Consider the following 27,838-nt stretch of genomic DNA (forward strand, 5'->3'; position numbering starts at 1 on the left):
ATTATTGTGTCCTCTCAAGGGCTGGAGCTGCACTCCATTAAAACAAACAAACAGAAAAATAGCACCCAGCATCACTGTTCACTGAGCGTGTAATAGAATTAACTGAAAAGTAATTTGAAAGTGTGAAAAATGTGCATCCTGGAAAAGCAGCTTGTGTTTGTTTAATACAGGGTCAGGCATGTGTCAGAAAGTACATAACAACCTGGTCAATGAAAGTTCTCTCTGAAAATCAATTGCAACATTGCTTTGACCAAGACCTTCAGTTATTCAGGAAAGGAATTATCTATAAATATGGACTAAAGATGCTGCTGGTGTTCAAAGGTTGCCCTTGCTGGCAATACAGACAGGAAAAAAGCCTGAGTTTAAAGACAACATTCCAGCTTCCTTAAGTGTTCAGGGCATTTAACTGCAAATCACTGTTGCACTCCTGGATCATGCCTGTGCTGGGAAAAGACTCCCTTCTGTGCAGGCTGTTTCTGCAAAGGCATGACTTTCCTGTTTCACAGAACTCATTGTCTTGGGGCATCAGTCTCCCCATGCGAGCAGAGCTGAGCATTTCATCCTCTTAAACCAGCAGATTTGTTGGGATTAATTTTCACTTTGCCATTTTAGATATATCAGAAGCCACAAAAGTAGTGATACCTAATGCATGTATCCTGATGGAGCTGGAAAGATACAATAAATTTTCTAAGATATTTGCCTAGGAAGTGCTAAAACACATTTCCTATTTATTTGCACATTTCTGATTTATTCTAGGCAAATCCTATGAGGAGCCTTAGAAGTCACTAATATGTTTTGATACAGTTTTCCTGCTCAATTAAAAATTTTTCCTGTTGTGGAGGGAGGGAGAAAGGAGGGATTTTGGACAGTTTTACCTTTGGCTGTGAAAAATGCAGCCGAATATAAAGCTTTATGTGAATTTTCTGTAACAGAGCTGATGCCATTGAGCAGATAAAACAGAATGGGGCAAAATTCATGTTAAAACAATGAATGAGATCTGAGCCTGTGTAACCAAAAGCAGAGTTAAACCCACTGGAACATACATCTGATAAAGACTAAACAATAGCTGCAGGATTTGACCTAATTTTTAGATCAGATAATAAAGGGGTAGCTAAGACAAATTGCTTTGAGCCCCTGTGCATAGAGCAAACTCACTTTTCATTTGCACCACTTTGGTATTGCTGTAGCTTCACCAACTTCATGATGTTAACCCATGCTCTCCTTGAGAAAATATAGTAAAAATTTAAGCCCTTTATCTGCTCCCAGGTTTTGGATTTGTTGAACATCTATGAGAAAAGAGAAGCTTTTTCTATAATTTCTATTACATTTTTTCTGTATTTTTCTATTTCTTCTATTATCTTTTTTGGTGTAATGGATGTGAATAGTTTATTCTTTTCCTTTATTCACTATCTTAAAATCAGAATTAAAAAAAAAAAAAAAAAAGCACAAGAAAAAAGATTTTTAAAAGCCCTGATGTAGTAAGGAACTGTGCTTGTTAATCTTTTTTTTTTTAATTCTGTACTAGTTTCCCTTGTACTTATCTGAAAGCCTTTATTCTCCCAGACATTTTTTTCAAAGGCATGCAGTTAATATATGCATGTCAGATACTGTATACTGATAAGATAAATGCAGTACAGAAAATTAGATTGGTTCATCTGATGGTTTATCTCTGCTTACAAGGGGTTTGCAGTTATGCAAAGGAGCAGATATGAAAAACAATCACATATTCTTTAGTGATGCTTGTTTATCTCATGTTGTAGTGCTGGGGCCCATGCTCCATGGCTCATGGCTGCAGTGCCTTGCTTCCCTCCCTTCTCCTACCTGATCCAAGCAGAGCTGTGAGGACACACTGCAGCCACTGGAGCATTAGAGCCCTTTGCAATAGGAACAAAGTTGGGTGGATGTTGAGATAAGCAGAAGGGAGCTAGGAAGGTCAGCAACTGAAAATGTTAACAGGAAGGTACATCCAGGATATCCAGTATTAAAAAAGAACATTAAAGTGTGGTTTGTGTATTTTGGCAAGTGTGTGTGAGAGTTAACAGAGATAGGACCTTAATTCCTTCCTTCCTCGTGTGCCATTTAAGTTGCTACTAATCAATATCCGCTGCCTGGAGTTAATAAAGGGATGACTGAGGCATGTGGTCTTGAGCTGAGATTGCTGAAGAGCAGCAGATTACAGAAAGGGCAGCAGAGAGGTTAACTGTGCATTTAGCATATTCAGTCTTACCTACCTCTCTCCTTGTGCTCCTGAAAAGCACAAGCACTCTTCTGTACCACTTCCCAAGTTAACAGGCATGACCACTCCCTAATGTAAGAGTGCAGTTGCAAATAGAAATTACGTTGCCCTGTATGGAAGAGCCAACTCTATAAATTAGGGCAAACCTGGTGTTTGCATTGTGTAAAAAACAAAAGGAAACTTCTTTACTGAATTAACAGTAATTTAATCCCTCTGTAGGAGCTTTGAGAATATCCTACCTACACTGTCATGCCTAATAAATTATCATCTTTCAGTACGGTCTGATTAGGGCCTTAGTGTTGATAGATCCAGCCAGGAAGTTAATAAATTTTTGCTTGTATTTTAGTAGTCACCAGACAACTGTGTGAGTTATGTTAGTGCATCAGAAGAGCAACAAAACACCAGTTAGATAAAGAGTTTTCAGTTTTAGTGTTTCAGTGTCTTTCAAATTCAATTCTACATGTGAATTGTAATGTACACCTGGTGTTTCTAATGTCTGTCTTTAGTACCTTTAACACATCTGTCATGTAAAAAGTCACCTGTTGAGGTCAGGTCATTTAAACATTACATTTAGATTTATTTGAAAAACAAGAAATCAGGAGTCCATCTTCAATAACCAAATAATATAAATAGAAGGAAGTTTATAAGTTGGTTTTCAGGTCAAGCTTACCACAAAATATTGAGCTATCCAGCAAAAATAGAAGAGGAGGAGAACAGTATGATCAATGTACATCTGGGAACCCATCTGCTCAGTGGATTCTTGACAAAGTTTGTTTACTTGTATTTTTTACAGTTGTTTCAATACAAAATATGTTGAGTGGGTCATTCTTCATTATAAGTACAGCCCACAAGGAAGCTGGGTTGCAAAAGATGGTTTAGTCTTACGAGCACCTGGCTGAATTAGTTTGGAGCTAAAGAGGGGAGGGGAAGGAAATTATTTTCTTGCAGATCTGTAAGCAGTGAGTCTCTAGAGTCATTGGGGTATGGTGTTATCCCCAGCTGGCTGAAGATGCCATTGACAGAATGAGGGCTGGCCAGTCTGCACCTCCCATTTGTTCAGGCTGAAAATACAAAGGAAATAAAAGAGGAGAGAAGGTCCTGGGCTCATGCAGAGTGTCTTGCAGATGGTATCCTGGCAGTCAAGAGGTGTTCCTCTCCTCCTTCTGTAGCCCAGGTCAGTGGACAGAGCAGCCTGCATCCCAAAACAAGGTGTGCACTTCCAAGAAGCTGCTGCAGTCCCCCTCAGCTATTTGGCCCTGGAAGCTCATGCTGCTTCCTGGCTATTGGGGCCACCAGAGGGCTACAGACCAGCTCAGCCAAAGCCACAAACTGCCAGGCATCTTTGGAAAGGTGGAAGTTCTACCACCCATGATGTTCCTCTCCAGACTGAAAAGGTGGCTGTCTCAGCCTCACGGTGTGGCAACATTTGTCTTTAGGACTGGCCAGAAGTGAAACAGCCCCTCCAGAAAAAGAAAGAATAGCAGAGAGTTGTACATTGAGGATTAAGACAGAGTTTTGAGGGGTTGACTTATTTCCTCAGTCTGCAGCTCCAGCTGCTGAAGCGTGGGCCAGCTGAGAGCCCAGCCCGGGCCAGCTGAGAGCCCAGCCCAGCCCAGCTGCAATCCCAATCCATGAGCAGCAGTGCTCTGGAGGAGGGCAGGAGGCTTTGATCAATGCCCAACGTGCAGCTGGTACCGCAGGGGACTCTGCAGGGCAAGACACTACACTTAGAAATCCATTGATAGAGGTTGTAGGGGGATCCCCTGATGACACTCCTGTGATTGTCTCACTGAAGTCTGGTTTGATCTAACTAATAACAGAGCTGGAACCACACTAGAACAAAATGGAAACAGAAGGGGTTTTTTACCTAACCTTTCCATTGCTTACGCACTAGTGAGATTGATCCCCTTGCAAAGGTCACAGACTCAGCTGTGAACATTAAAGCAAGGCCAAACTATGCCTGACAGGGCAGAGTTCCTTACATTTAGGGTTGCAATTCAGTATTTATTAGACTTTTTTTTTTTAAGCAAAAAGGTGTCTCTCAACTCTATCCACATTGTGGAAAGTGATGGAAGAGACCTGTTTTACAATATTAGTCATGTTTCTGGAATTAAGAGTCAGTCATCCAAGTTTGGGAATAAATGCACGGAGAAGAGTTTTCACAAGCATGTGGATTCTTTTTCACTTTATAGAGCATCAGTGACCTTTTACCAGTCTTTTCCCACAATTATTTTTCTCTTTGGATGTTCTTATTAGACCAGGTAAAATTAAAATAGAATTGAACCTTGTTTCTTTAGAACACTCTCAGGGGAAGAAGGTAGACTTGAAATCTTGGTTATATATCACATATTGGTCCTCTCATAACAGCTAGAATTTTACCAAGCCATATTCACTTTTTCTCTAGTGTTTTTATTGGTTTTTTTGCTTTTGATATGTTTTGTTTTATGTGGACATCTGTATATACTTACCTATATAAAGGAGGTTATCTTTTGTATGGAAATGCATACTTTTTTGGAGGTCTTTTCACATGCTTAAATCCTTGTTTCTCTGAAAACACACACTGAACATATTTTTCTCAATATTCATATTTAATATGACAGTTGTAGAGAAAAAAGATGTCTTTTTTTTCTTTTTGTGCTCTTAAATCTTGCTCATATTTTAGATTGTTTGTTCTGATCCTGTTCAGTAAACAGGAGGAAAGTTGACATTAGAGTTACTAGAAGAACAGAGTCTAAAAGGTCTACCAAGGGCAGAAATCCATCTTTCCCTGACAGTAATGCTGCCTTGTTCTGTTTGTCTGGTTTGCATCTAATTCCTGGCTGACAAGTGTCCGTTTTTCATGCTCATTCATTAGTCACCCTTGCATTAGCACCACATTGAAGCGCCTGGTCTGCCTCTTATCACATTTCTCAGAAATGATAAAAGATATCCTTATAGTTTTACCCACCCACACATCACAGTAAAAAACCCAGAACAACAAAGAGATAAAATATATTTGATTAAAAAAAATAATAGGGTTGTTCTTCGTTCTTTCTTAGAAGCTGACAGGTAGAAAAGGAAGGGAGAAATGACTTCTGTATAATCTATTACCTTTTGCAGGCAAAAATCCAACTTCTGAGTGTTTTGTAAGATAAAAATGTGTTAAACATATAATGAAGCAATTTAGCAGTGCATCAAAAATTAGATCTAATGCCCCTTTGTCCAAAAAGCATAGCAATTCAGAAGTAAAGTTAACATGGTGTACACTGAGAGTGGTTTCCCGTTACTTTACTTCAGTTTTATCCTTATGAAAATTCCCTTATTTCCATGAAGCTCTTTTGCAGCCTTATTTCCGTATCAGAGAGGGCTGTGCAGAGTATTTCAGGAGTCCTGGGGAGAAGTCTCACCATAAGTATGCTGTAAACATGCTGCAATATATGGCACAAGAGCCCCCTCTGAATCCACTAGGACTGTGCCTTAGTAAGGAAAATAGTCTGGCTCAAGGTGGCAGACCAGAATTTTAATTGCTGCCTTTGGTTTATTTTATGAACACAGCCTTGAAGGGAAGGCAGAGGTGGGGTAAAGCCCCTGGTGGGGGTGCAGGCTGTTACCTGAGCCTGGCAGTCAGAGAGCTGGTGAAAGACAGGATGGGCCCTTCCGCACCACTGTCACTTCAGCTCATTCCACTATGGGGAATATTACCTGCAGGAGAGGAAGGGTATTGCTAACAGCAGCAATATAGGGTTATTCTACATTACCTAACTAATAATGGAAAGAAAGTACAGCTGCCTTTCTCTCTTGTCCCCCCAATGTAAGGTAAAGGAAAGTGCTCTCTCAGCATCTCAGTAACAGGGCTGCTGCCCACCTGAGATTTTCATAACAGAGAGGTCTTGGTCCAGAATGCATCAAATGTTTTATTGATTTACTTTTCCAGGTATATTTTTTGAAGATTATTAAAGCTTCTTTGGGATGTATTTTATTAGTCTCTTACCATTCTCTGGGAAAATGAATCCCTTCTGTCCCCGCTCACAAGCAATTGTTACTTAGATGACACTTTGAGAAATGGAAAAGTGTTATTGAAAATACTCTGCTTGGGAAAGATCCAAAGTCCCTCAGTACATTAGCAAGCTCACCCACTCCCAGCTGACAGTTTCTGTGATGACTATAATTGTTAAATGGCAAAGGAAGCTGAAGATTGGAGAATTAGAAGGATGTCATTGTTACCCACAGAAATCATAGCAAGGGCCATAGAGAAAAAGCAGTCATTTCTAAACTCAGTGCTGTCCAAGCAGGGTGTTTCATGATAGATACAACAGATGAGGAAGATGTTTGTCCAGGTCCTTTGCTTCATCATCAGTTAAAGACCTATCTCGTGTGTCACAACCTTATGCCTGGTTAGGTCAGCTAACCGTAAGTGCCTTGAACAGTTGCCATCTGGAGCCATTTGTAGGTGACATGGCTGCTGTGGGAGGTGATGGGATAAAGCTGTGAACACGTGGGAGGGAGCCAACAGGATATAAGAGCTCCCAGTCTTGTAAATACACAATTATGCACCTTTACCCCTGCCAAATTAGTATAATTTACTCAATAGTATCTAATGGCTCCTTTGAGAACATTACTGCCTATTATGTCAAAGGCTCTACTTAGTGTATTTTTAGTTTGTGGATCACTGAAATGCTTGAGCCCAACAGTGCCATTAGAGCATCCTCCCACAGCAAGGCCCTGTGGGTGGGGCAGCCAGGAGAGCAGGGGACCCAGAGAGTTCATCTCACCTGCAGCAGCACTACTGCAACTGTTCCCTGGGAAAAGGGGCTGTTCATACCCAGCAATTCCAGCTGTTGGTGACAAAGATATTAAAGGAGGATTTTTTTACTCTTATTACATATTTCTAGATTAATGCTATTTACTTTTGCATGCACTAAAACTTGGGGATTTTTCTAAAGGCAAGTGCTTTGTGGGAGAGGTGATTATTGTGCACATGAGGCAATGTAGAACTAGAGCTCTGTTAAATATTTCAGGTAGATAGGTAGGATAGTAAATCAACATGTCAAGAAAAATATTCAGATTATTATCTAATCTCCCTCTACTGTCTTCAGCCTGAACACCTGAAAGCTATTATTATATGCTATTTAATATTGTGCTTATATGCTTCTATTACTATCACAGTAACTTTCTCATTTTCCCTCAGCCATGATATTAGAGCACAATAATTGCCCTGTGCTTGTGTGTGTACCTGCTAAATGCACTAAGGTGTATACCTGATATAGAGGAAATCCTTTCCTTCTGAAGATATCTGTGGAACTAGCAATAATATGATCTTATGGGAACTGCTAGCAATATAGCCGTAGCTGTTTGCTAATTTGAAGCAAACTGCATTATCCTGATATTATTTGTGCCCAGAATACCAATCAAGCCCACAGGATGGATGAGGAGCCTGGGTCCAAAGAATGTAACTTCCCAAGAAACCTACCAGCTCCTGAAAGAGCTGCTCATTTCCATGTTTAACATGCAGAACTGCAGCAAGCCAAAACTCAGCATTTTGTCCTTAGAATGACTCCCACCCATGGGCACCTTGGGAGGGTTTCAGATTTACTCAAATGGAGCCATAGAACTCAAATGTCCACTGGGTAGCCTGTCAGAGAGGGTGGGATGAAGCTGCTGGTGCTGGCAATGTTGGGAACTCTGTAGAGACATCAGAGACTTGCTGTGGTTGCTGTCCCATGAATGAGCCTCACTGGCTTGGAATAACTCCAGAGTGACAGGGATGCTGACAGGCACAGCCTGGCAAAACTGGGCATGTCATCCTGAGAAACATTCATGTCCAGATTTTTGCTCCTCCTCTTTGCCCCAAGTTATCTGGTGTTGCAGGGTAGAGCCCCCTTCAGCAAGTGCTGAGGGTGGAATGGTGGATGTGATTTGTAGTGAGGTGTAGCTGTGACATGGCCATGAGCTTCCTTTTGACAGGAGGTAATTCCAATCAAACGGAGAGCTGGAGGCAGCAATTTCTTACATTAGTGCAGTAGGGTGTACCAAATCTTATCTTTGGTGCCTTAAACTGTGGCCATAAATCTTGTCCCATCAGAGGGGCTCTCAGTATCCCTGCCCTGTGTGCCATCTCAGAATGCTGCTGGTGGGAAAGCAAGTGTGGGGCAGCTTCTCTCATGCCTGTGGTGCAGAGGAAGGACTGGCATGCCTGTTTCACTGGAGAAATGCTTGGATGTCAAAAGTTTGCCGCTATATCAAGTTAAAATGAGCATCTCCAGCGATGACAGGGCTTTCTCATGGTACCATTGAACTGATACTGAATTCCAGGTAGCTGAACAACTATGTTTTACCGATATAAGATAAGAGAGGTCTCATGCCATTTAAAGTTTCAGGGTATCAGAGGAGCTGATTTTGGTGACAGCCACCCCATCTCCTTTTCCATCTCTGCATTTGCCAGCCCCAGGTTTTGCCTTTTGGTAGCGCTGATGCAGTTCCTTGTGGGTCAGCTCTTAATCAGGTGTTGGAGGTAATCTAGGAAAAAAAAATAACTCTTTGCATGGTTTATTTGTAAACTGGTTCAATTCAGTAATCTGTTTTCCAGCCCAGTCATAGGTTATGGCTTCAAAATATGAAATATCTGGCTTTAAAATTGTTCCCATATGACTTTGTCTTGTTGCCAATATGACACAAATATTTGTGCAACCTCACTGTGAGCTGATGTGCGGAAATAGTTTGACTTTAGAACAAGAAGTAAAACAAAAATAACTGAGTTGTAAAGTTTTTGAAGTCAGGCCAGCTCTTTGATGTGACTTTGAGCATGGCTTCACATGCATTTGCAGAAGGAACTGGCAGCAGGGAGAAATATCCCCAGTAGCTACTGGGGCTGAATGCTCAGCTCTCCCTGGCACAGAGGGGAGGGTGGCAGTCCATGGCAGCAACATGGGGGTAGTGATAAGGAGGGAACTTCTTACGTCTATTTTACCATCAGTGCAAAGATGTTACAGAAAATTACAAAAAAGCCAGACTTTGCATCTGTCCAGTACAATGAATTGGTCTGGTCTTTGGAGGCACATTCAATGCCCTGTCAGTCTGCCACATTTCCGTGGTGCTGTGGAGGGATCCAAACATGGTTCAACTCCTTGAAGTGTCTTTTTATAATTATCATTATTATTACTATGTTATTATTAATAATAATAATAACTTCGTGCTACAGGGATAATGATAAGGTGTAGACAAATTAGCTAAAGCTATAAAGTTAATGCTTATGAGCTAAAAGTACATTAAATCACAGCATGAGCACTTTCAGCTATGAGTTTAAGGCAACTCAGTTTATATGCTGTAGTGTTACAGATTTATTTAGTTTGCATAACTTTCTTTAGTACTTCACTGGTATAGTTTATCAAACAAAAATTGTCTGAAAAAGGGACTTTTTTCATTTTTTGTTCTGTGTCTGGACATAACCTTCCACAGGAAGCCTTGGTTTCTCACTGGGTTCTCATGCTGTACCACAATATAAGTATTAAACCCACAATGAAATCTTTGCTTAATGTTGGAATGAAGTGAAAACATGACCCAGACTTTTGTTAATGCTTTATTTTTCAGGGAGCAGAACTCCTGTTTTCTTTGTCTCTTGCATTTATCCAGTATGGTAATTAAATATATTATGAATGACTGGCTGATAATAGTGTTAATTATTTTATTTTCTTCTCCCTTCTCAGATCTCCGGAAAACTTTTGAGCAGGAGCCCTTAGGGAAAGAAGTGTCCCTGGAGCAAGAGGTCCTGCTCCAGTGCCGCCCCCCTGAAGGGATCCCAGTGGCTGAGGTGAGCAACAGCAGCAGGATCTGGTTCTGGGGCATCCTCAGCAGGGCCTGATGGGTGGCTAATGGTGCAGTGACTTACAGCAGGGCGTGATGAATGCGTGCTAATGGAAAGCTGACTGACTGCTGCTCATAGGCAAGATTGATTGGGACCTGATTAATGGCTTTGGGCTGTGCTGCCTTGCTGGGCAGAGCTGCAGGCGGTTTGGTTTCAGTTTTGTCTTCCCTTTGAAAAATCACAACTATATCTGGCATCCAGAGGACACATGGCTGTGGGAACATATTAATACCAGCCTGCTATCTTTTGTTTTGCTTTTAAAGAAAAAAAAATCACTTATTCTTAGGGGCACCTTTCAAACGTGTTTTAATGTTTAGTTTGCCAGGCTGTATTCCACTCACATGTGTATGCACCACCCTGCCAACTTGGCATGAGAGGATGTGGTACAATACAGGCTCCCAGGTAAAGTAGCACGAGGTTTGGGAAAGTAGAGGATGTATTTGCCTAATAAGCCATCTTCAGGGCCTTAGCTGTTTTTCCTACTGGCTTTTAAGCAAAATGAGAGTGGATAGGTAGCCTGTTCTCCCCTGCAGGAGCCAGCCTGCCCTTCAGCAGAATCTGTGCCTGACAACAGCAGTGAGCAGCAGCTTCCCTAAGTGCTGCACTGCCTCCAGTTTCAGACTCCCAGCTCATGGAAAGGGGGTCTCTGAGTCACAGGGAGGCCTCTGAAATCCTAAATCCACTGTGGCTGTTATGAGAAAAATTGATTGCTAATGACGGTAATTCCCCTATCTGAATTCTCTTCGGTTTTCCTCTATGAGGCACAGAAGAAACTGTTGCCAATTTGCATTAGGATAAGTCAGACTGTCATGGCTAAGTAGCAAAGTGGTTGTCACTCAGCGCTCATGGCTGATTTCTCAGGAGATGAAGCTTAAAGTGTTACCTCCCCATCTAACCCAAGTTTAGATTTAATCAGAAACATGTCCACAAACATCAGAAAGAATAATTAGCACAGAAGATTTTTCCCTCTTTCTTTTTCTGTTGGCTGTTTTCTTTCCCCATTAAGATCTCCCAAACTGAAAAGAGTGTTTAGGTCTGCTGAGCCAGCTTGCTGACAACTGTAATATTAATCAGTTGGGTTTCATCAGGAACTCAGCAGCAGGTTTTTATTTTCCTTTCTGATGTTTCTTTGCATCAAATCAACATCTTGTTGTACCATGACAGGAGTCTTTGCACTGGGATGTGTTGTTCAGACAGAGCAGGGTAGTACTGGGGAACTTCATTACCTTTGCTAGAAGTAGAGATTAATGCTGGCGGGTAGGTTCGTTTTTATGCAGTGTTACAGGGAGCTCTGGAATTTCAGCAGCCAGGCCGATTGTTCCCTCAGAAAGGTCTGTTATACCCAGTCACGTGGCTGAGACCCAAACTGCATAATTTAACATGATTTGTGGAAAGTGATCTCTGAAAAAATCCTCTGTCAGCTGCTGCCATAGCAGAGTTGTGCTTTTTCCTGCCTTCCAGTATCCTGCTCGCTCTGTCAATAGCCCTTCATGACGGTGCATTGAGTGACTCTGAATCTTATTTGTATCATGGTCAGGGCAGACACCAATTAACACTTGGCAGGCTCAGAAATCTTATACTCCCTATCTGACATTCAAAAGAACCATTCTCAATGTGGGTTTTTTTCCTCTTCTGACTTTTGAAGTCAGAAAGAGATCAAACACCCAGATTGGACAGCCGCCTAATACAGCCTCTTTGTAGATTCTTTCCAACACTATTAAAAGAACAAAGACCTGAACACTAATGAATATGAATACCTTAATGTGACACTTTATTACAGCCACTTGCTGAAGCTAGTAAGATAAATTTAAGAAAAAAAACGGGAGATGAAAGATAACTTGGTGGGTTGAAGGATTACATGATTATTTTAATTTAAAGATGAATGAGTTCTTTGTTTAAGACTTCATTTATTTGTTTGGAGAAGTTTCTGATATGATGGTACAGGTAACTATTAGAAGGGCTTGGGAGAAGGCAGGCAGCAGACTGAGGCTGTTTTCTGTCTTGTTGAAACACTGCTTTGATTCCAAGTAGAGTAGGGTAATGCCTATGCTGCAGCTGTGAGCAGCATTCCCAAATGCTTTGGTGAGCATGTGCTTTAGATTCTTCACACTCGGGAAACTGTATTTTGTTTAGGATTTTTTTCTTACTTACTGGTTTCTGAAGGAGCCACTGTATTTAACACCAAAACAGATGAAGAGAAGCTTACACTCTGAGACTGTACAAAATGCACCTTCAGTGTAATGTGTGCAATGCTGAAGTCCAGAGTCCCAATATCTTTCACTTTCTTTTTCTCTTTTGATTCATTCTCCCCCTTCACTCTCAGTTGGGTGTTTAGTTTGTTTTTCTTTTTTTCCTGGTATTTCAAAGTGGTGGGAACGAGCATGTTCAGGGATAAATTCTGTCCTCCTTTCAGTATCTGGGGAATTCAGGCTTATCATTCCCAGCATATTTAATTGCAATTAACTGTGTCAAGCTCTTATGGATCAATGCTAGAGCAGATCTTAGGAGTACTGAAAAGCTGAAGCACACAGCAACATACAGCTTCTCCAGAGGGCAAGAAGGACAAAGACAGAGATGGGCAGGCAAAGCTTTTAAAGCAACACTTACCAGTCCCTCAGATCCACTAGTACATGACAAGCATTAAAGCAGGCTCAGGTCATGGGCACTATGAAAAAAGAAAAGAAAAATTCAAAATCCAAATACAAACAGATGTGTTAAAATACACCAGTCTCAGGGCCTGAGGTCAAATGAAAGTACATCTCCTTGTTCACTTGGGACAATGTAAGGAACCAAGGGTTTCCATGGTCTCTGGAAAAACAGAGATATAAACAGAGATAACAGAAATATCAGCTTCTCTGCCATCATACACCCCTGCCCACCAGCCCCAACCAGCATGGGTGTCAGCTGCACCCTGGCATCCCTCCCCACTCCCAGGTTTATAGCCAATATCAAGCTGAACAAAGCTACAGGTTCTGAACCACCCAGGTAAATGTTTGGGCTGTCCCAGTGCATGGCCCAGGCAAGCAGCAGAAGGACCAGCACAGATGCTGCTACACTGAGCTTTGCACACGTAGCTGAGGGGGGAAGGGGCAAGCTCATGTGGTCCTGCTGTGACAAAAAGAGGGAAAAGATGAATGGACATAGAAACAAACAGCACCCTGCTCTAGCCCTGTGCTTCTCTGCATTCTGCTTTCCCCCAGTGGGGACAAGTAGGGTGAGGTGGAGATCAGCAGTCTGACCTGCCAGCCTCGTGCTCAGTGGAAATCAGACAGGAGCAGCTCCCAGCATGAACAGAAACATCCATTTCAGTTCCACTCTGCTCTCTGTGTGTGATTTTCTAAAGCTAACCTGAGAAGGCAGGAAGGATCCCATTCTGTGACGCTCCAACAGTAATAGCTGAGTTGTTAGCAATTAACCCCTTAGCTCATTTAACTTGTTCTTTGAAAGACACTGGCATCGTATTGCACACGACAAAATATAGTTAGAGACACTGAGTCACATCAAATTAGCTCATTTGGGTAGGTTATAGATCAAAACACAAATGAGATGTAAGATTGGTTAATATGCCATAAGCTGCCAGATGAACTTTTGCATTGAAATGTATGATTTGTGGAGCCTTTAACAGGGGGGTAATTGCTTCTTTAATTTTAATTGAGGTGTTTCACACAGTAATTTAATTGCAGAACAGGGTGTAGTGTACAGTTTGGTGACCCAGTTGGGTTTAAAACTGTATGTGATATTTATCCACATTCATGGCTTTAATTAGGAACTAGAGCAAGGGGGAAAGGATCACTGAGTCAAGAGGCAGAAGAGATTGTCTTGCTGAGTCAAGATGACTGTGACACAAACTTTACTCAGCTGCTCTTGCCTAGGCAAAGGCTGGTAGAAGCCAGGGACTTCTACAAATAGGCAGTTCCATCTAATTGATTATTAATATGACTGCTGTTTGTGTTGTTTCCTGAGAGCCTCTTATGTTTTGCAGCAGTTATCCCTTAATTGAGAGTTCATGTGTGTGCATTTCCATGCAGGTGTGTTACTGAGACAGTGTTTTATATTCACAGCAGGAAAATGAGCTCCAGGAGAGACAAGTAGAGGAGTTTGTGGCCACAAATGCTTATTGCTGAAAAGTGGCACTGTCCTTTGCAGTGCCTTGTGACATACAGCAGAACTGCCTTTGGGTGTCAGGGAGAGGAAGAGAGGGGGAGGCAGGTGTGTGTAAAGAAGGAGCACAGCCCAAAATGAATGAAGGCTGTTCATCCTTTGCTTTGGAGAGCCTTTGGGTAAGGTCTGGACATGCAGGCCTGTCCTCCAAAAGTACAGGATAAAGTACCCTGCAATTGTCAACACCTGGTCCCCTACATTTCTGTCTCTCTTAGCATTCATTTTACCCCCCAGCCTACTGGTGGGTGGTCAAGTCACTCTTGCAAAGTGTGTGACATAGGTTGCAACCTCCTGCTTGAGGGAAAGGTTTGCATTTGAATTTGTGCTTTCCTGGGAAGTACCCTGACTACTAGATTATTAGATAGCCTTGTTCTTACATTTCCTACCAGTTCATTTCCACAGTGCAGAAACCCATGCCAAGGGGCATAGGTCTTCTTGCAGAAATGCTCTTTTGGAGGCCTGACTTTTCCATGGAACACACCCCTGAACTTTCTAGTCCAGTTCCACTGATGCCAGTGTAAGTGAGGGCAGAGCATGCTCCAAAGTGAATCCAGTTGCTGTGTGATTCAGTTCAGGCAGGGATGATCTGTGGGATTGGAGAGCAGTCAGACTTCTGGTTCCTCCATGAAATATTACAGTTGGAGATTTTCTACAAGAGCTCTGACATGAACCCTGCTAGCTTATCCTCTTCTCTACACCTGTAGCAGACAGCTCTGGGATTATGGTTTAGCTAACACAACCTATCTGTCCATGTGCCCTCATGGTGCCAAAAGTGCCAGTCAACATGGGGGCTATGGGCTTCCAGTTCCAGCTCCTCTTTCAGGTGGGAAAAGAATCCCAGCAGCTTCTGATGGCCACATAGCAGGTGCTGCGGTTTTCATATTGCCATGATCTGGTTTTGAATTTGAGGCTCTGTAGAATAAACTTCTCCATTTGCTGCTACCATTCCACCTCAGAAGTTTATTCTGAGGCTTAACTTCCCAGTTGTGCATAAAGCAAAGCTGTGTAATGGGGCTGGAGACATCCAGCATCTGTACATACACCCTGCAAGCAGAAAGCTGGATAGATGTGTAATTACGGAAGTGTTTCCACAGCAGGAGCAACAATTCTCCTTATTTGCAGCAGAAGCCCAATAAGAACAACTGAACAAAACACCATGGTGGTTTGCATTTGCTGTCTCATTCTCAGTATGTTTTGCAGTCTCTCAGAGCTGTAATTTCAGTTGCTTTGGAGATCACTTCTTTTTCCTTTTATTTTCAATCTTAAATGTGTATGAAATATCTTTCCAGTAAATATTACATAAAGGACAGCATCCTCTTCAGCAGATAGTTGCTGGGATGAAACCAGATCCAAAATCAAATAACATTCTTCAAAGAGGCACTCAAGTCGCACAGTATCTAAAATTGCTGCTGGCTCATATGAAAACTGCTAGAATTTTCTCACTCTCACTCAGACATCTTGTACTTTGTCCAAATTGGTAGTTAGTCAGTTAGTTTGTTTCACAAATACCTTATTACTGGAATGTGTGTGTGTGTGTGTTACAATCCAGGTGAAGCTGGGGAGCTGAGATTTCCCTGTGGCTGTTGGAGGTGATGCCAGCTCAGCAGGGACTGCTGCAAGGTGAGCTGTGCCACTGGGACCAGCTGGCACAGCTGCAGAGAACACCAGCCACAATCCAGAGTGCATGGGGAACCAGATGGAAAGCAATCCTGCTGTGTCAACAAGGCATGGGGAAGGCACAGTGCAATGTTCTTGCCTTCCAAAATTACAAATTGCCTTTCATCAAGGCAAGTCTCTTGCTGCTCCCAGATGTTTGCATCTTGTTTCTTGTGGAAGATGGCTCTGGTGGGCTTTGCCTGTGTCTGGAGGGTAAAAGACTTGCTGTTTGCAGCAGGTGCTCCTTGCTCTGAAGGTGACCCCAGGACAGGTTGGTGCAGAGAAGGCAATGAGCAGTGGGGATCCAAAACTCAGACTCTGCTGACCTAGCTCTTGAGACTGCCAGATGTGTAGGGAACATCTCTTATGATCAAGAGGACAGCATGTAGATGAGATCATATTCCTTTTCCATCCTTGGGTTTCTCTTAGAGCAGGTGTGTTTTTGCTCTACCAGTTTCTAAAACAGTCACACATATGCAAGTGTGCCAAGAGATTTGAGTGCCTAGGAATACTGGTAACTTGGTATGGCTAAATTTGTATCTGCAATTAGCTTCTGTAATAGCTTTTCCTGCGTGTGTAATCGCTTGTGTGATTTATGTTCCCTGTGTTCATTTAGTCTGCACAGAAGCCTGGCCTGGCTTTGCAAGTCTTGGTGTCTGTGTGTGCTGCTGCTGTAAACACCCTGTGGCAGCACAGGGCTGGCCTCAGCTCCCAGGTAGAGCTAAGGTGTTATTGCAGTTTTCTGCTCTTGCTGATGGTCTTGCTACTCATTTTGGGTGGCATGTGGCAGGTTCCTTCTGTTAATTAGAACAAATGTGCCAATTATGTTAATGTATCTCCCGATACCAATCAGTGAATGATTAGAGACAACACATCTGTCTCTCACCAGGGAGCAGGATGACAGAAAAGACACTACAAGGTATGTTGTTCTAAATTAGGGACACCTTGGATCGTGCCTTCCCCTGCTGGCCACAAGGACAGCTCAGTCTCCTGCAGGCTCACTTGCCAGCCCATTAGCAGCCCTGGATGTGCAGCTCCAGTGCAGCTGGCAGGATCCCTGTGCCTCATGGAACTGCAAGTTGCATCCAGAGTGCTGAGGAGCTCTGGCCAAAAGGTAGCTGGCTCCAGTGTGCTCCAGCTTCTCAGCATCTCCAGATTCTGTTGGTCAGGTTTTCATTCACTATTCTCACACCTCAACTGAGTGGCCTTCTCTTGCTAGTCAGTTTGCAAACATATAACAAAAATACCTTTTTGTGTAGAAAACTAGCAAGAAGAAAAAGGATTTTATGTCTACTTTGTTCCAGGGGTTTAATATATGAGAAAAAAACCCATGTATGTTGTTGTAATTGTAATTTTCCATAGCTGTCATCCCCCAGAGGGTACACTTACCCCATCTTTCATGGCATAATTTTTGCCAATTAAATGATTGCTGTTGTGATAAGGAAAAAACTGATCCCATGCTTTTTCTACATATATGCATGACCATCAGTACATTTATCAATAAGAGCTGGAGGAATGTGCCTGATTTAATTGAATACATAGAGCTAGGTGCATGTTCAGGAATTGTTCTGATTATAACCAGTAAATATACATCCTCAATATTTAGGCAGAAGCAAACATCTACTCTAGAACATCTTAAGAGAGATGAAAAATGGAGGCATGAAGGTGTGATTTGGTATGACCTTGAAGTCAGGCTTTTGTGCACTTTGAAGAGTCCATTTATATCCTGCTGGTCCTCTGCCCACTTGCCTGCAGGTGTACAGGTCTTTGGCACACAAGTGTCCAGTGCCTTAGCTGCCAGTAACTATTATTCAGGCTGCAGAATTAAATTCAGGATAAGTTTCTGCACTGACTGGATTAACAGCCTCTGTCAGCAAGGGGGCTGCACCTTGGGGAATGACATGGCATCAAAAGAGATCGTTGCTTTTAACTTCTGTGATAACAGTTTGCATACTTGTCACTCATAAATCAAACTGTCTCTTTCTGCTTGCTTCTCTTCTGTATTTGACACCTGATCTCTTCCTACTTACGTGACAGAACAACCCTACTCCCACCTACTCTGGTTACCTCAAAAAAAAGTAATCTGAGGTTTGGAGGTGCTGAGCACTGCAGCCACCTGCACCATAAAAAATAGGTCCAACAGTAATTGAAAATAAGTACCAACAACAGTCTCACATATTGTAGTTTGTTTAATTAGTCCCAATTTCTACAAGGACTGAGGGAGAAAATACAACCACTAGAGGGGTGTTCTTTTTTTTGTGTTGCTCTACTGATGGCTAAAATATGTGTGGAAGGAGACTCCCACTGCTTGTCAAATCATCCATCCTTCCTTCAGATTTGACATTAGAGTTTGCAACATTAAAAGACATGATAACAACCTGGATGCCAGAAGACTGAATTAGATATATTTAAGAGATACCTTGTAAAAGAGATGGCATTTAGATTTGCACATGCAGTACTGATGTACTGGCAGAGAAAAAAGACATCCTGTTGTTCCTCAAACTTTTACTGTTAGTAAATTCTGTGATACATTAGGTGAAAAAGGATCTTTTTCCTAAGAGATTTGGTGTAGAGCCAGAGGCAATATACTGAATTATACAGAGCTGCTTTGTTTTGGGATTTTTTTTTTATATCGGCAACTTCTCTTTTCATATTATCTTTGGTGGTTTTGCAGGGATGATAGGGAATTCAGTGCTTACAGCTTTAATTTTGTCTACTCATTTGAGACCCAGATTGAATATGTAGGGGTGTTTTTGCAGAGAGAGAAAATGTTGCAGAGTAGTGGAAAAAAGAACCATGTGCTTGGGCATGGAGCCTTGAGGGTACCAAAGGCTGCTAGAGTATATTCTTGGATGGGCATACCAGAAATATTTTAAACTGAGCCTTAGACCATGTAAACTGTAGTCCTGTCCTTACTGATGTCCTGGTGTCCTCAGTATGCAAAGCAGAGGAAGAGTACAGGCAGATTTGAAAGTGGGATATACACAGCTCTGGTAGTGTGTGTAACATCTTTTACAGCCCTGGCATAACCATCCCAGAAAGAAACAGTGACATTAAAACCAAAGAAATACCTGGGTTTTGTGTGAGAGGCAGCAGTTAAATGGCAGCATACCACTGATGGAGATGAGCTCCTGGCTTGTTTTGCAGTCTAGAATTCATGCATACTTGGCCTGCAGGTGAGAAAGGAGCTAAATATTGCCATTGACTGAACAGGAATCTGTCTGTCTTGATTACACCTGAAACCTATTAGGATTCAAGAAAGGCGGAAAAAACAAGTTTAGTCATTCTGTCAAGGAAAAACAGATTATTGACTAAGAGCATGTATCTTACACAGTGAAACATGATTGTGATAGTGACAGAAATACAGCCTCCAAAGTTCTATGTCTTTTTCTTCCTCCCCTGTTCCTTGCAGACACAGGTATCCATTTCCAGAGCCCTTGTTGCACCACTGTCTTCCAGCTCCGCAGTATCGACAGCTGGGAGGCTGCCACATCCCACAGTGATGTGCTGTGAAAGAGGGGTTTAAATCAAGCCTTCCTTGCAGCAGTGGCTCTACATTCACTAAAGGTGTAAATCTCTGGAAGCAGCTCATACCTGAAATGCATCCACCTAAACTGGAGTAGGGGAGCTGGAGCTGGAGCTGCTTAAGGCAGGGATAAAGGTGGGGAGTGGGTGGTGGGCACCTGTAATCCAAGCCACACCTGCCAGCACTGCTCTTGCAGCATTTACTGGCTTTGTCTGGGGGTGAATTGAGCCCTCTGTGTTGAACGCCAGGAGGAATCGTTGTTTTTTCTCACCATGGTTTGGAGCAGTCTGTACAACTGTCTCAGGTGGTTTTTGGGGTATGTCAATGCTTGGATAGTTCCTCAAATGTATTTAAAAAAGTGGGGCTTGTGAGAGAAGGACTTGGCAGCTAGCACCTCATGAGTCCAGTGGGTTGATGGTGGTTATGTTTTTCTTCCTTTAATTAAATCCTGGGCACAGGCTGAAGGGATCCAGTGACATGAAGGTCCAGCTTTGATCCATCCAGGGCCCCAGTTCTGTCCTTCAGCACACTCAGTTCAAATGAAAACGAGCTACTAGATTTGCAGCCAAATTATATTAGAGTGGCTCACAGCAGTCAGCTGGGATATAACAGGGTGTTTTCTAAGGAAGGCAATAAAGAGAATGTTGTCTAGATTAAAAACCTCATATTAAAAATATTTTTCTGTGCAACCAAGGAAATCATGCTTTATTAAAGTAAAATATAGCTTACACAAATAAAGAGGAAAAATAAGCACTGATGTCCTTGTGATTTCCTATTTCCTTGGTAACTGACTATTTTGTTTCATTCTCATTGAAGCCAGACAATGTGCATGTGAATGCAAATGCACTTAAAAATATTGGGGTTTATGATTTGTTAGTGCTACCCACTCCAGGATAGACTCCCATGGTTTTAGACCCAGGTCAGGTACCTACAAGGTTACTGCATTACTAACTACCTGATTAGGCAAGATATGGAAAACAGTGGGTGAGATCTGTGCCGATTTAGGGTTTCTGCTGTTGTAGGAGAATTTTCTGTTTACAGTTACGTTCCTAAGATATCACCCTTTCTTTTTGCCTTGTTTCTGACTCTGAAAGCACAGACCAGCTTTTCCCTGGCAGCCTTTGAAAATGCATTGATGTTTTCAAGGCAAGGCAAGACAGCTGTTGAGTGGGTGGGATGAAAGTGGGCTGGAAGGAAAGGATAGGCATGAAGAGTGTTCTCCTGCTTTTCTGCCCTGATGTTTTGTTTCAGTTGGTGACGTTCATCAGGTGAGTCCTTTGTCACCTGCCTTGGCTTGTAGTGTTTTCTGGGATGAGTAACGCAATCACAGATACAGTGTCTGTCCATATTGGTGTGACTTGCTGACTCACTGCCTCCCCTCTGACCCTTTGAAACCCCAAGGTGGAGTGGCTGAAGAATGAAGAGGTGATTGATCCTGTGGAAGACCGAAACTTCTACATCACCATTGATCACAACCTGATCATCAAGCAAGCCCGGCTTTCTGACACCGCCAACTACACCTGTGTTGCAAAAAACATCGTGGCCAAAAGGAAAAGCACCACAGCCACTGTGATAGTCTATGGTAGGTGATGCCTTGTACTGTTGTAGGTGGATGGACACACACTCAGAGCAGGAGGTGGGGCAGGAGGGGGGTGCATAATGCCCTTGTGCAGCTGGGCTGCCTGTGCTGCCTGGGGACTTGCAGCCACACATGGGGACTGCAGTCAGGGGCACTCTGAAATCCCTCAGGAGCCTGATGACTTGTCTTATTGGTGAAAGGCAATGGTGTTAAAGAAGGAAGATCCCCCTGCACAAACAGGGAGAGAAGGGGGCTGTTCTCCTTGCTGTAACACACACTGGCTGCAAACAGCAAGGAGCCACCAGGGCACATCCTCCAGCAGGAGTGTCCAAGACATGGCTTATTACCAACACAGTTTGTGTTCCTAGTGACCATTTTCCGAAATAAGAGTGAAACTGGTAGAGAGTTTGTGATTCCAGTGACTGGTAAGAGTGTCAGAGCTAATTAGAATCCACCATCTTCTTTTAGCTCTTTAAATAAGCTTAATTTTTGGTGCCTACTTCCAAAACATACCCTGACACCATTCTGGGACTGCAGTTCGTAGGCACACAGCCCAGCTTAAAACTAAACATCAGGAGAATATAAAGCATGGGATAGCATTATTCTGTGTCAGCATCCACAGTCCTGATGTGACTGAGGCAGGCCATGCTTTGGCTGGGAAAGGATGGGATTCCCTCCTAGGGTCTCTTCCAGCCTGTGTTGTGCTGCAGCTCTGCCTCACCAGTCCAAGCCTTTGCCCCTGCAGAGTTACTTCCCCAAATGCATTCCAGGTGGGGGCATCCACCAGAACAAAACCTGCTCTGATTATGTGCCAGCTGACTGAACTGGTGTTTCTTACAATCAGCTTAATTATAGGATAGACAAGTAGGAAAAAATCCCTATGATTATCCCTAATATTCATTTCATATTCAGGGTAGCAGTTTGATTTAATTGTAAGCAGTTGCTTCTCTGAAGTTACAATGAGGGCTTTTTACTTCAGTTTTTATAGAAAACTGACTGAATTGAGTTGATTAGCAGTGCTTTCAGTATTGAGGGATGGACCATGTTTTGTAACTGAGACGAATGCAGAAACATAAAGATGTAGGCGTACTATAACCCTTCCTCACACATATAAAGAATTTTTTTCAAAAGTGTATTCAAGAGATGTGTAGGGAGCAGGCGTTTTTATGGGTTTTGCTGCCAGAGCTGCTTAAGGGTTGTGCCATATCACAAACATTTGGGTTTAGGGAATCCGAGCAATTAATGTGTTATTACCCATACCTGACAATCACAATATTATGTAGAAGAGCACAACTCCTTCTCCATTCCTCCATCTATCCCAGAAACTGTGATGGATGAAAAGGAGAGTCAGTATAAATAACTTCCCAGAGATAGATATCTTCCCAAATTCCAACAGAAAGAAATGCAGTTAGCATTAGCTCGTTCTGAACAGCTTAGGGAGGTGCTGAGACATTTATGTATGCACCTGCTATGTCCACAGAGGGGTGAGCGAAGTCCTGGCATCCTGAAGTCACCTTCTTGAAAGAAAGGAAAAGAAAATTCTTGATATCTAATCAAAGCATGGGGGTCTCTCAGCATGCATAGGTGATGGGTGCATCTGAGCATGAGTGGGAGCCCAGGTTATCTCCCCCTGGAAAACAGTGCAGCTTTCAGAGCATGGGCTTCTGGCTGCCTGAGCTCTCTGAACCTGCAGGGATTTTGGTCATACACACTCCACCAGGTGCTTAAGGCTGGGTCAGGTTCATTTTCAGGATAAGGCAGGTCACCTGCCAACCCTGATAGTTGTCAAGTGGTGTTTTTCATTCAGCATCAGCATTTCTTCAGCTTGTACAGTGACTCCTGGCATGCACTTGGTGTGCTGGAGATATGGGTTTGTGCTGTTCAGTGCTGTTTCTCGTGCCACATCTTGTGGCCACTGTTCGAGGCCTCATGACACAGAGCCAGAAGCTCCCTGGGGCTGCCCAGGCTGGGCTGTTTGTGTGACCATGCTCTTTTTCTCCTGCTTTGCAGTGAATGGAGGCTGGTCCACCTGGACAGAGTGGTCTGTGTGCAACAGCCGCTGCGGGAGAGGCTTCCAGAAGCGCACGAGGACCTGCACCAACCCTGCCCCGCTCAACGGTGGCGCCTTCTGCGAGGGCCAGAGCGTCCAGAAAATAGCTTGCACCACTCTGTGTCCAGGTTCAGTACGAACAGCACACACAAATGCTTTGTCTGTCATCAGTCATTTCAGAGCACTTGCAACAGCTTCCTTTTCATTATTAATAAATCCAGCATCTCAGGGAATTAATATTCTAATGTAGTGCATAACCAGATAAAATAGTGAGCACATCATAACAAGCAGCACAGGTTCCAGCCCTTCTTTTGCACACTGCTTGCACTGTGGTCTCAGCTCTTACAATTCAGGAGATTTGGGGAGCATTCAGAGCTTCAAAATGTAGGAGATAAAGGTTGAAAGCTCTGGAAAAGAGTTGGGATTTGAATATAGAAAGCAACTGTGATGTAAATATATTTGCAATGTCTGTTCAGTCCAGCTGTCTCAGCAAGTAAAGCATCTGGGATGTGGATATTAAATTTGAGGCAGATGTTTACCTGACATACACAATCATCAAATACAAAGGCATTTTTATTGGAAAGAGATGTGCATCCATACTTTTGGAAGTAATTTAAATATAAGCTTCTGAAAAATACAAAATTGTTTCAGGACATGAAATGTAGTTGGTGACTTCTTGTGATAAAATTCTGACGTCTGTCCTACTGTCCAGTGCTCTCCTACTACTGACCCACTCAAATCAATGGCAGTAAGGCCATCTTCAGCTTGAGAAGTTTGGTAATCCAGCTCTCTCACTGGAAAAAAATTTATATATTATTCTTCAGCTGTTCATTTTAGTGCTTTTGAAAATAATTTGCAGGATTTTGAAAGGTGCTAAACACATTCCTGGTTCTGCTCATGTGAAATAAAGTGGTGCCTCTAGAGATTTCTTTTAACAGAGAATATTTAACATTAAATATCTTCCTATTAAAGAAGAATTTCTGGAAAAGTCTAACCTCTGTGTTAGAAATGCCACCCCCCTGCCACAACATTAAATCACAGATTCCTGACTTGTTGCTTGTACACTTTGAGCACAGATAAACTGGTTAAATGTTTATGTAAAGGGGAGGAAAGACCAGACATGGGGCTGGGGCAGAGAGAAAGGAGATGTGGGGGTGAATGTACATTTGCAGGCCAGAAGAAGAGCAGGCTGATGATACTTCTGCCTTGCCAGGAAGGGCTGGGAGTTGCAGACTGGCTTGTGCTGATATGTGCATTATTCTGCCTTGGTCCCACTGTTGTGTCCCCTAACTAGTTGTGTCCTCTCCTTGTCTCAGTGGATGGCAAGTGGACATCCTGGAGCAAGTGGTCCACGTGTGGCACGGAGTGCACCCACTGGCGCCGCAGAGAGTGCACGGCCCCAGCGCCCAAGAATGGGGGCAAGGACTGTGAGGGGCTGGTGCTGCAGTCCAAGAACTGCACGGATGGGCTCTGCATGCAGGGTAAGTGCTCTCTGCAGGATCTGGGATGTGTGTGGCAAACCATGAAATAACTGCAGATCAGCATCAATGACCTAAACTCACAAACTATTGTAGGAGAAATGAGTTAGGACCAGTTCTCAAGCAGTCTGGATACCCCACTCCTCTTGCCTGGAATATGGAACAGTGAAGAATTAGAAAGAGTCATAACAGAGCCTTCTGCTGCCTGCCCTCCCCAGCAAAGAGCCCTCCTCTCTATATTGGCACAGAGAAGCTTGGCAGTGGCTCTTAAAGCGCTGCAAATGGAAAAATAGAGCATTTAGAGAAAAGCCAGCATTTCCAAAAGAGTAAACTTGGCCAACCCTCCGCCTCACTAGGCCACCTTCTGCCAGAAGGCGCCCCCACCCCACTAATCCCAGTCCTAATCCTAATTGAAACAACAAGCCAATTTATTTGCTCATTAGCACCAGGTGTACGCCTAACAGCCAACCTCACAGCAGGCCACCTTCTCATCCAACTCATCTCTACAGCCACAACAGCCCTATTCTCCACAATACCAGCAGTTTCACTCCTAACTTTACTAGTTCCCTTCTTACTAACTATCCTAGAAGTAGCAGTAATGATAATCCAAGCCTATGTCTTCGTGCTCCTACTGAGCCTCTACCTACAAGAAAATATCTAACTCTCAATGCCACACCATGCACATTCTTATCACATAGTAGACCCTATGGCTTCTGACTTCTTATTGTCAGGAATTGTGAGTGCATGTGTTTCTATTTATAATAGTTATGGTCCTTTTTCAATTTCGGGTGACCTGTGGTAGAAGGAGGTACACTGCATCAATGCAGTGCTGATGCAAACTTCCTATCTGGTTGTCAGCATGCTGCAGCCTCATGAAGATCAGCTTTAGCACTGAAGTCTATTCCACCTGTGCCTATTCAAGCAGAGGTCCTGCCTTTCTGACTAATAGAGAGAGAGGCAAAGAAAAGCAGGTTTCTAACTGTAATTCTGACATACACTGATGAACAATTACTCAGCTCTACATTTCATCCCTTCTCAAAAATGAGGTCTTCTCTGCTCTGCTGGTGCATCAAAACTCCCTTTCACATTTCAATAGTGAGCCAGAATCCTCACATACAGCTCTTTCCTATTCCTTCATCCCATCTCTCTGCAGTACTTCTCTGTCAAGCCTCAGCTCTCTGTTGTCCAAAGAGCTGTGGCTAAACACATCCAGCACCTCTGTGTGCAGATCATAAAATGCTTTGAGTTCTATCATAAAAAAAGGAGTAAAGAGTTCTTATTTTCTGAGGCAGGTTACTTTTGACTGAAATATTCATGATGACAGAAAGTGGCACTACCAGCTAATGAATTGGTCTGCTCTTTGAATAAGGGCTATATAGGATAGCTCCTATGTTGGTAGTGATCTCTGAGCTGCCCTGTGGCACAGCATGACCATTTACTTTGAGGTTTCCCAGATTTACAAACATCTCCCTCGATGAGGCTCACACAAGCATTTCCATCATGTTAAAAGCTATTAGTCAATGTCAGTGGTCTATAAAGCTGTAATCCCTCAAAATACTTGTTTTTATGGTGAAATTGGAAAGGTAACATTCAGAACTCCTCTCCTTTTCATTTCTAAGGATAAGGAAAAAAATCCAGCTACATGTTACTATACAATACCTTGGTGACTTTTATTGTAGGGAAGCTAATGCAGCCCTAGTTCCAGCAGTGTTAATAAGTCATTATGGCAAATTAGGAGGAAAAGATGCATTTCCCCACACAGAAGAGCTCTTCACTATCAGATAATATTTAGACAGGTGTATGTCATCTTTGTGTATGTGCATAAAGAGAGCCATTTAAGCAGAAATCTTGTGGAAAAGTAGATATAATAGTACAGCAGAATAAAAGCCCTGTAGGGATCTCATTTATCTGTTGATGGTATATTGCATTTTATTTGTGAAAGTGGATGCTGAGTATAAAGCAGAGGTCTTCAGCAGGAGAGAGGGTGAAACTGTTGTGAATCCTATTCTACTTCATATATATGTATATAAAAAATGGTAATGAAAAATATGCAGTCACATAATGACCTGCTTAGCTCCAGGGGCCATGATAATCCTTCAGTGCTGGAATTTAATGGCAGTGTTTTAATGGTGTCTTTATACTCTCAGGGTTTCATATACCTGTAAAACTTCCAGTCCTGCTCCCTGATCCATCACTGCTGAGAAGATTGATTTGCTGTACTTTGTGGCAATGTGCCTGCTGCTCTCTCTTTTTCTCTCCCCTTCCCTCTCTTTTTATTTATTTATCTTTCTCAGTTTATGCAAAATCAATCTGAACATTTACATTTTTGCTTGTGTGGATTTAAATTCTTAGAAAATCTGCCTGCTGAGCCAGGAAGATGCACAGCATTCCTTTAATTCCTACAACAACATGCCTCTTTCCACATTATTTGAAGCTTTGGTGGTCTGGCCTGGAACTGACAATTCTCTTAGCCTGGGCACCTGTAGATTCACAGTCTTTTCCAGTGGCTTCATGCCACTGGGTCTGGCATGGCACATGTGGTGTGGAGGAAGCTTCAGCCACCTTTTCTCTGTGGCCACAGCCTCCTGGGAGATCTGTTGGCCAGCTGCTTACCTGCACCATAGTCAAATCCTGTTTCTAGGTGCCCTGGTGCTGCCTCCTTGCTGCCAGTCTTTAGTGAGAGCCTGAAGGTTGACACCATGGGTGTAGTTGAGGTCAAAGAATTAGTAGGCAGACACTCTGCCAGGTGTCATTACCCTGTTGCTCTGACAAAAACTCACTTGTAAATATATATCTCTATATAGCTGCGTGTAAAAGATATCCTGGCAAATGCTGGATTGAATGAGTCTCATTTACAAGCCCTTTCTCTTCCAGTCTATTATTCACTTCAGTAGCATCAGCTGGATAAATCAATAAGCTTTTTCATCAGACTGCCCCTGCTCCAGCAAAGAGCACAAGTCTGCACCACCATTGATTTCTGTGGGGATAAAAACAGTGGAGCTTTCTCCATCCCTTGTAATTACAGTATTTTACACCCAAAGCTGTAGTTTGTGCTTACCACTGACTGTGGCATTTCTCATGCAACTCTGCTGTTGCATTTATTCAGACTAATCGTCTTGTTGGTACACACATACTCTCCCGTATCCAGTAGTTTGTGTTTTTCTGTTAACATGAAGGGATGAACAGCCATTAAACTAGAGAGCCCATAGAGACCCAGCAGGCTGAATTGAAGAGGAAAAGCAGATGTAGTGAAAATTTAGAGCAGTCATTGCTATTTTAAGTTTTCAAGTACACAATATTGTCTAGCAGTTC

The 27,838-nt window shown here is 42.8% G+C and overlaps 1 protein-coding gene across 1 annotated transcript in view; it reads left to right on the forward strand.

The window, feature by feature from the left end:
• The window catches only part of UNC5C (unc-5 netrin receptor C), a 249,804-nt gene that overhangs the window by 176,956 nt on the left and 45,010 nt on the right, over positions 1 to 27,838 (forward strand). The window contains exons 4-7 of the mRNA XM_064711041.1: positions 9,919 to 10,022; positions 20,821 to 21,001; positions 23,009 to 23,176; positions 24,365 to 24,529. Coding sequence (XP_064567111.1) covers positions 9,919 to 10,022; positions 20,821 to 21,001; positions 23,009 to 23,176; positions 24,365 to 24,529 — 618 coding nt within the window. The remainder of the gene's footprint in view (positions 1 to 9,918; positions 10,023 to 20,820; positions 21,002 to 23,008; positions 23,177 to 24,364; positions 24,530 to 27,838) is intronic.

The sequence above is a fragment of the Zonotrichia leucophrys genome, chromosome 4 (assembly GCF_028769735.1).
Source record: "Zonotrichia leucophrys gambelii isolate GWCS_2022_RI chromosome 4, RI_Zleu_2.0, whole genome shotgun sequence".
NCBI lineage: Eukaryota > Metazoa > Chordata > Aves > Passeriformes > Passerellidae > Zonotrichia > Zonotrichia leucophrys.